Source organism: Corylus avellana, chromosome ca2 (genome assembly GCF_901000735.1).
Source record: "Corylus avellana chromosome ca2, CavTom2PMs-1.0".
NCBI lineage: Eukaryota > Viridiplantae > Streptophyta > Magnoliopsida > Fagales > Betulaceae > Corylus > Corylus avellana.
Window position 1 is genome coordinate 107796 of NC_081542.1, and position 17867 is coordinate 125662.

Sequence of the window (17867 nt, forward strand, 5' to 3'; positions counted from 1 at the left end):
TCCTGTATTTCCTCCGAAAATATGAACTGATCGAGTGAGAGTGAGAGTGAGAGTGAGAGTGCTGCAGCTCGATCATGTACGTTTAGGGTATCTCATGTATTTCATCCGAAAATTTGAGCCCCCGCCAGTTTTTAGCAGATGGCGGCAACTTATTTGGTGTAGCTCAATTAGTGGCTATTTGGGGCATTGTTCTTTAAAAAAAAAAAAAAAATTGAGAAAAATATAAAAAAAAAAAAGGCTCCAAAATAAATGAGAAAAATATAAAAAAACATGAAGCAAGTTGTAATTTATTTTTTGAAAAAAATTTCGTTTTTTTTTTTCAATTATTTTATTATTTATTTGTTAAAATAATAGGGGTATTATATGAATATTAAAAATAAGTGGCATTTTTATACAATTTGGTTGTTCGGGAGGCTACTTTAGTATCTTTTTATAATTTTCCAAAAAAAAAATTATACTACCAATTTTTTAATTTTTATTTATTTATTTATTTGTAATTTTTCTCTTATAATATGTTTTTACTATTATAATATTAACTAAAAATTTTCGTTTATAAAATTTTTATGATAAAGATCATTAAGTTGATATTTCTCTTATAATTAGTTATAAAATAATACAAAATCCAAAGATAATATAAGATCAATATAACTAAGGCACTAAGATAATATAAAAAGCTAATAGTTCAATTGAATGTTGGATTGAACCTTAAATTGAATGTTCGATTGAACCTTCAAGTGTTTCTAGTTTGATCTATCAATTGATCGTACCACACTCAATGGAACTAATTCATTACGATCGCTCGGATGTTTGATCGAACATTTAATCCTATAACGATCAATCGAACTAATTCAGTACGATCGATCGGACATTGGATTCTATTATGATCAATCGAACTAATTCATTACGATCGATCAGATGTTTGATCGAACGATTGATCCTATCGCGATCAATCGAACTAATCTATTAAGATCGATCGGATGTTTGATTGATCATTTAATCATATCACGATCAATCGAACTAATTCATTATGATCAATCGGATGTTTGATCAAACATTTGATCCCATTACGATCGATCAGACTAATATATATGTAATAGTATCGATCAGAATTGATTTTATCAAATGTTTGATTGAACCTTCAATCATGTCAAGTTGTATTGATTGTATCCCGATCAATTTAAGTAATGCACTAATATAATATAAAATGCTTAGACTTCAATTCAATGTTCGATCGAACATTTAATTTGTTTGAATTTTGTTCGATCATTTGATCTTATCACGATCGATCGATCGAATGCACTAGGTAGGACCAATCGGATATTTGATCAAACCTTTAATTTCAATTGTTTCAATCATTTGATCTTATCACGATCAATCGAACTAATTCATTATGATTGATCGGATATTCGATCAAACCTTCAATTTCAATTGTTTCAATCATTTGATCTTATCACGATCAATCGAACTAATTCATTATGATTGATCGGATATTCGATCAAACCTTCAATTTCAATTGTTTGAATCATTTGATCTTATCACGATCAATCGAACTAATTCATTATGATTGATCGGATATTCGATCAAACCTTCAATTTCAATTGTTTCAATCATTTGATCTTATCACGATCAATCGAACTAATTCATTATGATTGATCGGATATTCGATCAAACCTTCAATTTAATTGTTTCAAGTTTCATCGATCATTTGATCATTTGTTCATGATCGATTGAACAAATGTACTATGATCAACCGGATGATTTGAATGAACCTTTAATTTCAATTGTTTCAATTTTGATTGTCACTTGATCCTATCATTTCATTGTATCACTATCAAAATTGTTGTACATTATTCAATAAAAATTAAAATAAAATTAAAATAATAAAAAAAATTAAATTCTGCCTCTCTTTTAACATTCTGTTACTGCGATCGATCGCACCTTGGGTGCGATCGATCGCAATCACAGAAAGTACACGTTTGTACATTCTGTGACTGCGATCGATCGCACTTTGGGTGCGATCGATCGCAGTAACAGAAACAATTAACACGCCCATGCCATATGCTGGCCGAGTGCGATCGATCGCACCATTTTTGCGATCGATCGCACTCGGCCAGCACATATCACGTGACCTATTTTAGGTCACTTTCCCCCCCACACCCACATATTTTTCTTCTCCCAAGCAGCACCCACCTTCGGTACTCATCCACCGTTTCTCACCACTCCTCCACCGTTTTTCACCACCTCTACCACACAGCCACCTCACGGTTCTCTTCTCCGGCAACCATACCAGGTATTTTTCACCACCTTTAATTTACACCCCATTCCCCATTCCCATCAACACCCCAACCCCGATTACTTCCCCAACATTTTTTTTTTCTCATATTTCTGCAATTGTGGGTGTTCATCCACCCACATTGCTTTGTTTTGGTTGGATTTTGCTGTTTTTGCAGGGGGTTTTGAGCGGACTTGCGTTGTTCTTCAATTTTGGCTATCTCTAGTGCACACCAAGTGTTTGTCAAAAGTCCCCAATCAACCTCATCATGCCAAGAGCTCGAGCTTCGTCCTCCCGAGGGTCCGATACCAGAGCCATTTGTCCCCCGCCCACTTTTGAAGAGCGGGAGCTGCTATTTGAGACCACCTTCGCCATTCGCGAAGACTTTCAAAATCTTGAGGCGACTCAATGGGCGGTCGCCGAGTTCAAGCGACGGGGCCTCAACAAGCTTTTCAAGCCGGTCACCACCACTGCCTACAGAAAATTGGTGATCGCGTTCTATGCCAACCTGTGGCATGACTGCAACAACGTGGCGGCCCTCTCTTCCAAAGTGAAAGGCAAAGCTATTGACGTAACACGGGCCGACATTGCTGCTGCCCTTCAATGCAATCATGAGCACCCTCCAGAAGCCGCACAACTTGCTGAGCAACCGGCCAGATTCTACGTGGCGGAAATCATTGAGGACATGTGCGGTGGGCAATATGCCGATTCCCATCATAATGCCGGCAGCCGATCGAAGCTACCTCAACGGCTTTGGTTTGTGGACTCCATATTACACCGTAATGCTTTTCCCTTGGGGCACAAATCTCAGAGGCGAGATCAATTTCTTCAAACACTCTACGCCTTCCATAAAGATGCTTGGTACTCCATTCCTGACATAATTTGGAACCAAATTCAGAAATTTTGGAATGGGGTGCACGTTGGAGGAGCGGAGTCCACACATTCATGGGGGTTGCCTTTCCCATACTTAATCTCATACATCCTCCGGAAGAAAGGCATCAAGGGTACCGCAGCTGATGAGCCAGTCACTACTACTCCCATATTTGGCATTCGCCAATGGAACAAGAGCTTGTCCCACATGCCTCGGGGACCAGCACCTGGTGCTGAAGAGAGGGAGGTCGAGCCGATGGCCGAAGATGAACCTGAAGTTGAGCCAGAGGCATCTGAGGAGGAGGAACAAAACCGCTCACTTATTGAAGAAATAGCGGCCTTCGAAGAGAGTTGGCTGGCCAAAGAAAGGAGGCATCCAAAACTTTCAAATTGATGGACAAACGCCTAGGCACCTTAGAAGAATTGATGCAGTCCATTCTCACCCGGTTGCCACCGCCATCTGCAGGAGCATCATCTTCTAGACAGCAGTGAGCAGGGACCACCGTCTGGCTAAAGACATTAAACTTAGCGCTCATGGGAGGCACCCCATAGTTTACCCTTTTTATTTTGTTTAGTATGTTTTAAGTTAATCTTTTTATTTGTCTTTAGTTTTGTTTCTTTTTATTTGTCATATCATATATATACACTATTAGATATGTCAAATTTAATATGAATTATGAAATGGGATTTAAGAATTAAGTTTTCATTCGGGGAATTAAATCCCATTTGGTTAGGAATCATTTGGGGAATCCACTTAAAACTGAAGTCTTCAAATTAGTCCGAATGAAAACTTTATCCTCCAAATGAAACTCCTAACCAAATGGCAAATATATACAAATTAAAATCTTTCTTTAGGAGGATGGAATTGAAATAGAAGAATTTTTCCTTTTTTTTTAAAAAAAAACATATATATATATATATATATATTGAAACAACTGTACATATGGAATATTAAGTGAAAGGGAGAGCTTTACTTTTACGGTTAAAATTTTATTTCGTTATATTTAACGGTGCATATTGTGTCACTTTATTTGAAAATTTTAAACAATGTAGTGATATATACAAAATTTTAGTGGATGCTATTGGGCATCAATTTTTTTTTTTTTTTTTTTTAATTTACCTGCCGGTCGACTCTAGAGTCGACCCTAATGATCACTCTTCAGCGTCTACTCTTAGTGGACGCTATTGGTGGTTAAATGTATTTTTTTTATTTTTTTTTTAATTCCTGCACACACTCTTTAGGGTCGACTTTGTCGACCCTAATACATAGGCATTACGGTCGACTCTCAAGTCGACCCTAATGATACCTCTTTAGCGTCCACTTTGAGTGGACGCTATTGGTTATGGATATTAGGTTTTTTTAATTTTTTTTAATTCCTCCCGACACTCTTTAGGGTCAACTTTGTCGACCCTAATACTTAAGCATTAGGGTCGACTTGAGAGTCGACCCTAATGATACCTCTTTAGCATCCACTTTGAGTGGACGCTATTGGTTATGAATATTAGGTTTTTTTAATTTTTTTTAATTCCTCCCGACACTCTTTAGGGTCGATAATACTTAAGCATTAGGGTCGACTTGAGAGTTGACCCTAATGATAACTCTTTAGCGTCCACTCGTAGTGGACGCTATTGGTGGTTAAATGTATTTTTTTTAAAATTTTTTTAATTCCTGCACACACTCTTTAGGGTCGACTTTGTCGACCCTAATACGTAGGCATTAGGGTCGACTCTAGAGTCGGCCCTAATGATTACTCTTCAGCGTCCACTCTTAGTGGACGCTATTGGTAAATAAAATGATTTTTTTTTTTTAATTTTTTAATTCATCCATACACTCTTTAGGGTCGACAAAGTCGACCCTAATGATTAGGCATTAGCGTCGACTTGAAAAGTCGACGCTAATGATCTTTTTCCCGCCTTTTGAATATTTCCCGCGAGTATATTAGGGTCGAGTTATTAGCGTCGACCCTAGAGTGGACGCTATTATTCATCTTTTGGGTCGACTATTAGCGTCCACTTGGATGTGGACGCTAATACATAACTATTAGGGGCGACTTTATAGTCGCCCCTAATGAGTCGCCCCTGATGAGTCAGTTTCTTGTAGTGCATTTCATTGCACATCCTCGTCTAAGATGAAATTTTGGGCCGGCTTGAGCACAGAAAAAGCATTGGACAAAGGTGCATTGATTATTGCAGATGTCCTTGCATGCAAGAACCACGTCTTCTTTGTCGCAACGTCCGCCTGTGCACGTTTTGAAGCAAGGATCGTAGCAACCAGGGTCCAATCTCCATTTGATGCCTTCTCCGACCTCCAAGGTTGCCAGCAAAACCATCACGCTCATCAAAACCACCGCCGCAGCCTTGCCTGAACCCATGGCGCGCCCTTTCTGATCAATATGAGGAGTTGCAAGAATTTGGGAGATCGAAATCGATCTCGATCACTAACTTTTTATGTTTTTATATCCATTTCTCAACAGTGATTTGTTTTTGTGGGTTTGTGGTGTGGAGGCTAATGCGCGCGGACAAGTCACTCAATCACCAACCTTTCTCACCTTCCCTAACCAATTACCCCACATTTCCGAGAATATTGACACAAAGGATCTTAGTGTATTCTGCCCACAATTTGTTACGACACGAGATTAGCCGGTTAGAATTAATTGAGATTACGTAAGTATGACCTGTTTAATTAAATTATTCGGGTTATATATTATATGATCAATTCATAGTCTTATACGCATGCATATGTTTTTGACTAGACCTGTCGATTATAAACCATATTAATGACCAAATGGTTATAAAACAAATGGTTAACATTGAATTTTATTTCCCATAAAAAAAACTCATTAAGATAATATTAAATAATAAAACGTTTTCAAACGATTGAAAAATGAATGTTTGTAACATGTACATATTACAACAATTATATGAAAAAATAGAGAGATCACATGATTTGGTTCAGCAATTACCTCCACCACAAGGTTTAGGTACTAAACATGGCTATTAGAGAGCTCTTGTACCACTCTTGGAGGCTGCAGATTTATAGGAAAAAAAAATGTATATATCATATGAAAAAATGTAAAAAAACCTCTATAAGATAGGAAAACTGTAAATACATAAATATCACAACAAACCCAACATGCAACGTAAGAGTTGACTAGTTTTGAAACGACTTGACACGTAATTAGCGAATTAGAATTAAAAAAAAAAAATTTACTCAGGAAACAAATGGGCCTTAAAGTGCAAACACAGAACACTACACGTCACTTTAATTTTTTATATTTTCACTTTCGCTAACACAATAGCATAAATTTAGGAGTCAATCAATAATAAAAAGCCAATAAAAAAGATTAGAAATATACATTGAGTTTTATTAATTTACTTATATATATATATATATGTGTATATATATATATATATAGTAAGTTTTGTAGTGTGTAGAAATTCAATAATAGATATATAGGAAATTAGCTAGCTAGGCCCCATATATAATCCTTTTTCTTTCTGCAGTGATGATGTGATATTTTCAAGGGCCAAAACAGAAAATGCAATCGAGAGTAGTGCATAAATTTAAGCAATAGGCCTTGCAATAATCAGTGGGGTCACCACTGCGCTAGACGTACGTATTGTTTTTTTATTTTAAGATGAATTGTTCACTCTTTTTAAATATACTATCAAACAACTCAAATCACAAAATGTTTATTAAATATGTATTTTTAGAGTATTCTCAGCAGCTTCTTCATTATTTTTCCTATATTTAAGAATTCAAATTACTTTTTACTTTCCTATGTCAAAATACACCTCAATAACTTCATTTAATCATTCCCTATATCATTAAAATATTTATTTATTTTTAATTATATTATATATATGAGAGGAGAAAAAAGAGAGAATCATAAAAGGAGAGAGGAGAGTGTAGAGAAGAGAGATAAACGTTTATTTTTATGATTTTAATAATCATAAGGATTGCAATAGTAGAACTCTATACTTTGGGTTCCACTGTAATGATCCTCATGGTTGAGGCTCATTTAAGGAGTTTGTTGTATGACATTTTTTGTGATTTTTTGGACATATTCCCTATACATAAGGAACAGACTCCCTTATAGGAAGTCTACTGAGAATATTCTTACATGGTCGTAGGATTCCTTTGACAAAACAAATGTTTAATTTGCATAATAACTAATTTATTATTATTTTTTTTAAAAAAAAAACAAAGATAAGAACTACTGTATGGACACCCTACCTACATGGATGAGCTTTTTTTTTTTTTTTTGAATTTTCTGAAAATAAGCAAATATACAATATAAAAAACATTTTTCTCAAATGTGCACTCTATTAATTAGAATACACTTCTAAAACATTTACTACACATTAAAACACTTTTTTAAACCAAAAATACTGAGATACATTAGGAAACGTGAAATCGATCTATTTTACTCTTGAAAATATTTGATATGAAAAATACTTATTTAATATTATGAGCCGTGCCACCATGGACCTGGATAAGCTTAAGCCCACACAACACAAGACTATCAGGCCCGACGTCATGGACCGTTTTTGATCGGCCTCATCAAAGTCCTACCTCCTCCACTAAAAATTCGCCACCTCAGCCAAGTTACGCTCCAAAAAACATAACCAAAAAAAAAACTCTAAACCCTAAACCCTATAGCTCCCAACCTCTGAAACCCAAAAAAATCAAAAAAGCTCTAGCTCCGCGAATTCTTCAGGTGCTTCAATTTATTTTTCATTTCCTCTCCAATTTGCTCTAATTTTCGCAATCGTATGTGATTGTGTGTTTGCTTATATACACGCGGAAAACCCTTACCTTTTCGCTTCTCTATTTGATTTTGATTTTTCTGCTAATCTATCTCTCCCTCTCTATATATTCGAGTGTCTGCGTTAGAGAAATCAGGGAAATCATAATTTGACGTATTAAAGAGCAGATTTGAACAATATGTATCTATATATCATAAAGTTTGGATAAAATTGATATAGTGAATCAGTTATATGTCGTTGTTAGAAATTTACTTTTTAGGTGAAATGTATAAAGATATATCTTGCGCGTTCTTTTGTTTTGCTTGCTTTTGAAATTGGAATATGTATTGCTCAGCCAAATTGAATTTTTAGGACATAAATTTGGTTTTAAATGTCTCTTATCTTAATCATAGGTGATGCATGGTTAAAGTATTATCGGCCTTCTTTATGTGTTCGGATTAGGTTATTGAGAAATTCTGCCTTTCTGTGTTTTGTTTGACTTGGATAGGTAATTCCTTTGGTTGGTACTCATGGTTAGTTTTCAATTTGTTGTTGTTGTCACCTCTGTTTTTGCTTGCTCTGGTTGTGTTTGGGTCTTTTAAAATGTAATTTGTGCTTCTGAAAAAGTAAATTGAAAAAGGCATTCTGGGAACTTATTTTACAATTTTTCTGACCATAAAGGGTCCGATACAACAAATTGGGTTTTTAGTATCCAGAATTCATTTTTAGTACCATAAATTTGGGTTCACAATTTATTGTTCTATTTTTGTTAGACAAGAATTGAGACAACAAGTGCGGGAAACAACTTCACAGAATTAGAGAAGAAACCCATCCAACTGTATATTTAGACTCTGTTATATGTAGTATGTATACTGCTATAATACACAAGGCATGCATGCCAGGAAAGGGAAATCATATTAATATTGGAAAGTGAAATCATATTAATATTGTAAAGGAGAAGTCAATTTTATTGAAGTACATACTTCTATGTCAGAGAACCTGACTATGAAATGGGTTTGTTTATAGCGATCCTTAGGCCTAAACGTTTTCTTGGTGTTCTTTTATAGGGTGGGGTTACTGTTCGAATGGCAGATGTTGCTGGAAATGTACTGCTGCTAACAATGGAGGGTGCCGATGCAACAAAATTGTTCCAGATAATTTTGAAGTACATGGGAGTTGATTCATCTGATCGAGTTACTTCAGCAAATATAGATGAACGGATTGAGCTTGTTGGAAAATTATATGAGCATACTCTGAAAAGTTCAGAGCTCCGAGATGAACTTTTTGTGCAGATTTTAAAACAAACAAGATGTAATCCTGATAGGTATGCCTCTAATTTGATACTCAGTTTTTATGATTAATAAATTTGGGGCCTGTAATTATAGTGTTGGGATAGTAACGAACAAAATGCCCCACTCCTTGAAATTCGTAATTGTTACAGGATCTCCTTTGTTGAGCCTTTTATGAAGCGATGCCTCCAAATACATTGGCCAACCTTTCCAATTACAACCACTATCATTTCTATGAATGAATGATTCTGCCTCCAAATACATGGCCAACCTTTCCAATTAGAACTACTATCATTTCTATGCTTGATTCTGTTTATCACACTTGATTTTGCTATTACAGGCAATACTTGCTCAAAGCATGGGAGTTGATGTATTTGTGTGCTTATTCCATGCCTCCTAGTAAGGACATTGGTGGATATCTATTAGAGTATGTTCATATTGTGGCCCATGGTGTGGGTATTGATTCCGAGGTTCGAGTGCTTGCATTAAAAACATTAAATGCTTTGAAGCATGCTGTTAAGGCTGGTCCCAGGCATACAATACCAGCTCGAGAGGAGATTGAGGCTCTTTTAACTGGTCGAAAACTTACAACTATAGTATTTTTCTTGGATGAAACTTTTAAAGAAATCACGTATGACATGGCAACCACTGTGGCTGATGCTGTTGAGGTACTTTTAAGCCTTCTTTACTGTTAGGTCCATCTGAATGTTTGTATCTATCTGTGTATGTGCTTTTTTGTTGAGGCACTTTTATACTCTTTCAAGATAGGCTTATTTTTAAGTCGTCTGTATGCACTTTTTTGTTCTTTATTGAGTTTTAAAGCACTTCATATCAATTAAATTCATTTATATCCATTTCAGGAGCTTGCATGGATAATTAAACTGTCAGCATACTCTAGCTTTAGTCTGTTTGAATGCCATAAAGTTGTGACTGTCTCTAAATCACCTGATCCTGGGAATGGTATCGATTCTATTTACTTCTTGATTGTTTCTATGAGTCAGATTTACAGAAATAGTCATCTATTCTGGACTTTGTTGTCATGCAGAGGAGTATATTGGGCTAGATGATAACAAATACGTTGGCGATCTGCTAGCAGAATTCAAGGCAGCAAAGGATCCATCTGAAGCAGAAAATTTGCACTGCAACCTGACATTTAAAAAAAAGCTATTTCATGAATCCGATGAAGCTGTGACAGATCCAATGTTTGTGCAGTTGTCCTATGTTCAAGTATGTAATTTCTTATTTCAATGACTAGTGATGCTCATTTTGAAGTTTACAGTACTGCCTGGTCAACATTATGAAAGTGCGTTCTCATCTTTAAGTAGAAAATGTTGCTTTCATCAATGAGAGATGTATCTTTGATGTCCTAACTAAACGGTTTTCATTGTTACTTTTTTAGATTGTTGATATATAATTATTTTGTTACAGTTGCAACATGATTATATATTGGGCAATTATCCTGTTGGAAGGGATGATGCTGCGCAGCTGTCTGCACTGCAGATCTTGGTTGAGATTGGATTTGTTGATAACCCTGAATCCTGCACGTGAGTTTTGTTACTATGTCTTACTCCATTTTATTGCTCTTTCCTTTCTTTGTCGCTTATGCTTTTATGGTGTTTAACTTGCTTTCGAATTCATAGTGATTAGAAACATAGGGGAGTTCTTTTTTACTTATCAATTTCCATAACCAGTTGTTTTGTACTATAATAATTTTGAATTTGTTGAGTAAATGTTTTCAGTGACTGGAATTCACTTTTGGAACGATTCCTTCCGAGACAAAATGCTATAAAACAAGCAAAGCGGGAATGGGAATTGGATATTCTTTCTTGTTACCGTTCTATGGTATGAATTACAATTTTTAAATGAGTAACTTGCTCCAAAGGGAAATTGTGTTATTTGTCCAATTGGCATTCTTCCCATAAGTTTCCTTGTAATTTTACTATGAAGTATTTGCAAGATATTTCAACTCATTAGTATAAGATCTTATTATTATTTTTTTTAAATAATAACTCCTTGTAATTGTGTTATTAGTCATGCAACAAAGTTTCCTCAACTTGCTTGCTTGTTGGAATCCGGTGGGGGGTAGGGATATCTCTAACGTCATTTGGAGGATGGTTCCTTTGTGCATCACCTGGTGTATTTGGTGGGAGAGAAATGCTAGAACTTTTGAGGATAAGGAGTGTTCGGTGGATGGGATGAGGAAGAATATGATATCTATGCTACACTTGTGGATGTTGGCTCACCACTGTATTTTTGTTTCGACTATAGAAGAGTTCCTAAATATGTGCTCTTTGTATATTCTGTAGGGGTTTCTCTTGTATATATTTTTGCATTAGGGTTGCGCCCTCTGCGCTCTTTCAATAATATTCACATTAATTATCCAAAAAAAAAAGATCTTATTATTTTATTTTAGCTTTTTGAGACCTCTCTACTTTAAAAAAATATGAACTTATGCTATCACTGTAAGTTCAACTAATTGCAACAAATCCTAACTTAAAATTTTATATTTGCTGTCTACTAGGAACATTTGACAAAAGACGATGCGAGACAACAATTTCTGCGGATATTGAGGACACTTCTCTATGGGAATTCAGTGTTTTTTAGTGTTCGCAAGATTGATGATCCTATTGGACTTTTGCCAGGACGAATAATTTTAGGCATTAATACGTGGGGGGTAAGTCTTTAATTTATAAATTTTATGCACAGATTACAAAATTGTTTTTGGCATTGTGGCCTTCCATTTACTCTACGTTTTTATTTTTGTTCATTTGCCCGTAGGTACATTTTTTTCGTCCAGTTCCAAGGGAGTATCTATATTCTGCCGAGTTACAAGACATAATGCAATTTGATAGGAGCAATACTGTTCTTTCTTTTAAGATGAAACTTGCAAATGCTCCTCATATATTTCAATTTGATACCAAGCAGGTTTTGATCACCTCTCTTATTTATACATCAATATTCCAGTACTAGAATTTCTCGGCCTCTAAACTATTTTGTAGGTTCATATCTTAGTAGTGATTTCTCCATTGTTGTAGGGAGAAGAAATATGTGTTGCTCTTCAGACACATATAAATGATGACATGTTGCGACGCTACTCTAAAGCCCGCTCTTCTGCTAGCAGTTCGATTAGTGGAGATCTTCCTCCCAACGTGGGAGTGCGTAGGAAATGTGTTCAGGACTTGGCTAAAGCTCCTAAAAAATCTCGAAGGAATGTTGATCAAGTAAGACTTCAAATGAAATTCATACCATGCCAAACTATTGAAATCTATACTTGCTCAACTAAAGTAACACCAAGGTCCGACAATTGAGCTATATTGGCAAACCTTTTTTTTTTATAATTAATGTGAATATTATTGAAAAAGCGCAGACTCTCATGACGACCGCACTTAAATTCACCCTTCCCCATTCCGTCAACTTGATATTCGGACTCTCATCGGCTGAACTTAACTCGTATGATTTTGATTCCATGTAAAAATAACCCACGTAACAAAATAAAATGCTGCTTTCTCCTTGGAAGATATGAAGCACCCAAATTATATTCAGCTTATAAATAGTTAAAACTGCACAATCTAAGTTTTTTTTTTCTTAAACAACCTCAGGTTAGCTAAGACTAAATATTTCATGATTGCTTGGACCCTTTTGCTCTTGATGGACTGATACATGTACTGAATACTCATATCATCAAGTTGACGCCTGGGTCTGGAACCTGGGTGTTCTATTAGGTGGCACTGCTGGAGAAAAAAAGCATGGAAGCAAGGTTGGCCCAGTTGGCGGATCTTATGATAGAGAAGAATACCAAAAAAGATTTGATTGGGGCTGATACCCAGGTAAAGTTTGTTGGAAATGAATTTCATGCTTCAAATATAGATGTATCTGTTAGAGTTAATTCATGTGTAAAAGATAATCTCTTTTATCAACATAGTGGGGTTTCTATGTGATGGACAAATAAATCTTGGATTATGGGTGGTGTTCAACGCAGTTGTTACAAAAGCTCCAAGGTGAGTTAAAACTTCGTAGTGAGGAGTTGCATGCAGCAGAAGATACTATGAATAAGCTGGTTACTGAAAAAATATCATTGGAAGAAATGATATCTGGACTTGAAAAGAAGAAAGCTGATGAGGTATTACTGTTTATACTTGAATTTGGTGTTAGGAGCCTCTATTGTTTTCACGGGTTATGAATTTATATACATAGTAATTATTGAAATGCAGATAGGTTTTCTTGAGAAAAAATTTGAGCAAGAACGTAAAGCCTTAAAGTTTCAAGTACTTGAACTTAAAAAGAGGCTTGAAGGGGTTACACAAGAGTTGGCTGTTGTTGAGTCTACTATTGCTGTCTGGAACTCTGATTTGGCTTCATTGCAAAATAATCTAAAGGAATTTTCAGATACAGAGACAGCCTCTTCTGTGAAGAATGCCCGTGATGGAAGAAGCATTCCTAGGTGACAGTTGTATTAATTGTTTGACATGGTATTTAGTCCAACTTCTATGGACCGCATGGCTGTTACGTGGTGCACATGCATTCAGACTGGTCACCATTGGACCGTTAGACAACATCTGTGGTATAAGCGATCTGTCAGACTCTAGATTGACTTAAAGGTTTTTTGCCCCACTTGTATCTATAACATTTTCGATTGAACATGTGGAAAATATTGGCTTGCTGTGTTTTTCCAACAGGACCATTCTTTATGTAGAAAATGTGCTATGTCGGATCTTTGAATGGTAGATCCTAGCACATTCATGTGCTCCACTGACATGCTATGCGCTTTATATACCGTATCAGTTATCAGCTGTGCCTGCATTAGGATTTACTGACATTGTTTGTCCTTGGTTTCAGTTATCTTCTTCCTGATGATGTGGGACCATGTACTACTAGGATCACATATTCTGCACACACAGATTTGAGCGTGAAATTCCAGAGCCACCAGAGCAGGTATTCCTGTTTCTTTTTACAAGCATTAACAGTCTGAGTCTTTTTACTCCTAATTGTTTTGCGTGTAAGATGCATATTTCCCTTTTCAGTTGTACATATATTGTGTGTGCACTTCTTCCTAATTTGTTACCTCTTTTTCATCCTTCTTCCTTATCCTTTGCTGCAACCCTTTTATCACCATTTTGCTCACATTATTATAACTACATTTCAGGGACTACACTGATGCTGACCTTCCTATTGCTCCATCAGCCATTGACGGAAGTGGTCAGGTCAGACTTTGGGAATTGACACCTCCTTCGTTATATAGGCTTCTACTAGGTGGCACTCAGACAATTCTGTAGGCATTTTTAGTGATGGGCAAAGGTGTTGAACAGAGTACTGATTCTTGATTTTCACATAAGAGTCTTCCTATGTCAAATATTACTATTATTCAATGTTAATTCCTTTAGATGTTTTGAATGAGTTTTCATGCACAATAGCATAGCACGGCAACTGCCAAACTTGGTCATGCATGTGATTCATGACTTGCAATTTTTATTACTTAGACATGCTTAAAATCTATGAAATTTTACGTGGTTTGATTAAATGGAAGTGTTTTGTCATCATTGCAGTCAACGGTGGCGTTGGATGGGAAAAAACTAGAACCAGAGAGCGATGTTCTTCTTGCATCTATTGAAAACATGCAGAATGCTGGCACCTTGGACGTTTTACACATGGTACTTACGATCACATTCTGAGATTAAAGTCTTGGTTGACTCTTTTGTTCCTTATTATTATTATTTTTTCTTTATATTTAAGTCATAAACTTTTCTTTTGTTTTCTAGGATGCTCTTGTTAGCGCAGAAGTTTCACCACCAATCGGTGCAAGAATACAAGCGTCAAGTTCTGAAATGAAGGTTAGATCAATAACCCTTTTTCCAATACATATATTTTTCCAACTCATATTTTTTTTGTCATTGCAGGACTCCCTTGTTCAAGAATATCTTAAGGTTCTAAATACCGCTAACAAGTAAGTTTTTATGTTTTATGCAGAGTATTCAAATTAGTGACTGCTTATGTTAACGAGCTTAGCCCCATGAAGTGACACTTCATTGACACTTGCCCCTAATTAACGTAACCAACGGGAACAATAGATTCAATTATTTTCTGACCAACAGATTTAAGCATTTGTTTGTAATAAACCTTTACAGTTTCATATATTAGTCTGTTGATATGATCGAGATGTATATAAAGTCTATTTTGTTAGCCAATTTTGCCACTTGACGTACGATATTGCTAACCTCTATATTTTTGTTTGTTTTTTCCTTTTTCTTTTTCTTTCAATTCTCTTATCAATAGGGAGGGTTTGAAAAGACTCAAGGGAATTGGAGAGAAGAGGGCTACTTATATTCTTGAACTTCGTGACGAAAAGCCCGAACCATTTAAGAGTGTAAGCTGAAAGATTTTTAAAAGAAAAATAAATTAATTCCTTAGTTGATTTCAAACACTCATAAGACTCTTTTTGTTTTTTTTTAACCAACACAATTTCTGTTTCACAGCTTGATGATCTGAAAGAGATTGGACTTTCAGAAAAGCAGGTAGTTTTCTTCTCCTTTCTTTTATTTGGGATTAATTCTTTCTATTTTTTTTTTTGGAAGTTTATTTTTTATTTTTGTCTGTTGAGTGACATGGTCAAGTACTAATTGCAGCACAAAAGCAATAATATTAATTGCTTATAAAAATAATACTAATTACAGTTAACTGTGATTCTTTTATTTTCTATACAGATACAGGGATTAATGATAAAGGTTGCTGCAGAGCTCTTTAGATAGATTATATGTAGTTTAATTTCTAGTTTAATTTCTGATATGTAAATATTTTGTAGTCTGCCTACGGTTAGGACACTGGGACCACTAATCATGTTAACCAAATGTCAATGCATTGCCAAAAAAGAAAAAAAGAAAAGAAAGAGAAGTTAATTGCAGGAAACTTTCAAATTCCCTCGTGTATAACTGGCGCCCCTTGCAAACGAACCGAACATTACAGGAAATTGGTGCTTGTTGGCATACAAAGAATGCTTTTTTGGACTTTAGCTCTGCCAATTTCCTGCAGTCTCAACAAATATGAACCAATGAAATTACGACACATTTGATGATGTGCATTAGCACAATTGTTTAACATCATAGAAGTCCATGGAGACTCACAAATGTTACAACTTTTGTCAGACAGATAGGCAGTAATGGTAGCAAAATAAAATAAAAAAAAATGGGGGGAGGGGGATAAGATGAGAAATTATTAGTATTACTGTTTTGGCTAATCAATGAATTGGCAAATTGTCCAATTCCTTGTTCTCTATACACTCAGGTAGATGATGTGCCAAAGTGAGATCATCTTTAGGATGAGTACTTTGGTTTTACACAGAATTATTTCCTTTTTTTCTTTTTCTTTCTCTTCAAGTAAAATAATTTATCCTTCAAAGCTCATGCCCTATGTTTTTTGTTGGATATTCCCACAAGATACATGCTTGATGACAGGTGTATCAAATCCATATACTTTAGATATATTCCCAATTCAAATCATCTCTAGCGAAAGGAATTTGCAATTATGAATCTCCATATGAAATGGGTTCCAAAGCACTATCATAACAACCTAAGTAGGTAAAGTGCCTAAAAGATAATATCATCTAGCAAAATCACCCTCAAATTCTATAGCATAAATAGCCCAGATAAGTCAACTCTCACAGATTTTGAAATGCCATGGGCATTTAAATAACTCAAAAATAGCTACACTAACATGAATAAACCCCTAAAGAGTACACTAGAATAAGAAAAAAAATCCAGTAATTTCATTAAAAATAATTGCAGCATCATGATGACAGTAAATGACAATTAATTATGATGATGGTTCATACTTTGACTAGTACTTTTCGGCTGCTCCCCCCATGACAAGCCATCTAATATTGTGCCGGGCAATAATGTCTACAACCCCTTTCTCCACGTTATCCATCTCAAAAGATTTGGGTTGGATAACGTGGAGAAAAGGGCCCATCTAATCGATAGGCCTATTACAAAAGATTTGGGATTCTTCAAAGCCTGCAGGACTAACAAAAGTGGCCTAGTACATAAATTGTCCATCAGTCAAGAGATCAGACCCACAAAGTATCAGAGCCTAGTGTTGAAAATATATATGGAAAAGGGAGAATTATGAAGGCAAAAATTCGGACTTCAATCTCAATCGCAATGAGGATTTCTTTAGAACATATTTTGTCCCATTTCTAAAGTGCTAAAAGAATTAGACAAAATTGTTCCCAGATACAATGAAGCCAAATAGTTACTCTAGAATATCACCTTCTAGAGTAACAGAATAACACCATTTGGACGAGAAATTACACAAAAATAAATTTGTATGGAAGAAAACATCGCTTATGTTGCGTCTTTGGATATAATCATTTAGTCATATTATAGTGATTTTTGACTAATCTAATGGTACTAAATGATTCAATTCAATAGTCACGAACTGTAATCACAATATCCCACTTAATGGTCACTTAAATGACTGCGCCTCATAACTCCTAAAGCTCATTGCCCTTGCCCAAGCGTGGGCGGCGTTGCCGTAACTAAGTCATTCTTCTCCATCACTTAAATGAGAAATATTTTCCGTGAAGTGATTAACCTTTTTTTTTTATTATCTAGCCAATATAGGACAACTTTTCCTCCATTCAATTCAATACTTTGGTTTTCCTCCAAAATTTTGAATTAACTTTAATAAAGTAAATC

At 35.5% G+C, this 17867-nt stretch overlaps 1 protein-coding gene across 1 annotated transcript; it reads left to right on the top strand.

Annotated features, from left to right (window-relative positions):
- The first annotated feature begins 7782 nt into the window (after positions 1-7782).
- On the top strand, positions 7783-16028 carry LOC132168527 (kinesin-like protein KIN-14E). Its single transcript, XM_059579516.1, has 21 exons — positions 7783-7863; positions 8959-9215; positions 9521-9848; positions 10041-10140; positions 10226-10407; positions 10609-10724; positions 10920-11022; positions 11702-11854; positions 11959-12105; positions 12216-12401; positions 12903-13007; positions 13160-13300; positions 13392-13621; positions 14017-14112; positions 14324-14381; positions 14724-14828; positions 14937-15008; positions 15075-15121; positions 15451-15541; positions 15651-15689; positions 15879-16028. The coding sequence occupies exons 2-21, from the start codon at positions 8977-8979 to the stop codon at positions 15921-15923; spliced, it is 2583 nt and encodes an 860-aa protein (XP_059435499.1). The 5' UTR covers positions 7783-7863; positions 8959-8976; the 3' UTR covers positions 15924-16028.
- Positions 16029-17867: the final 1839 nt, after the last annotated feature.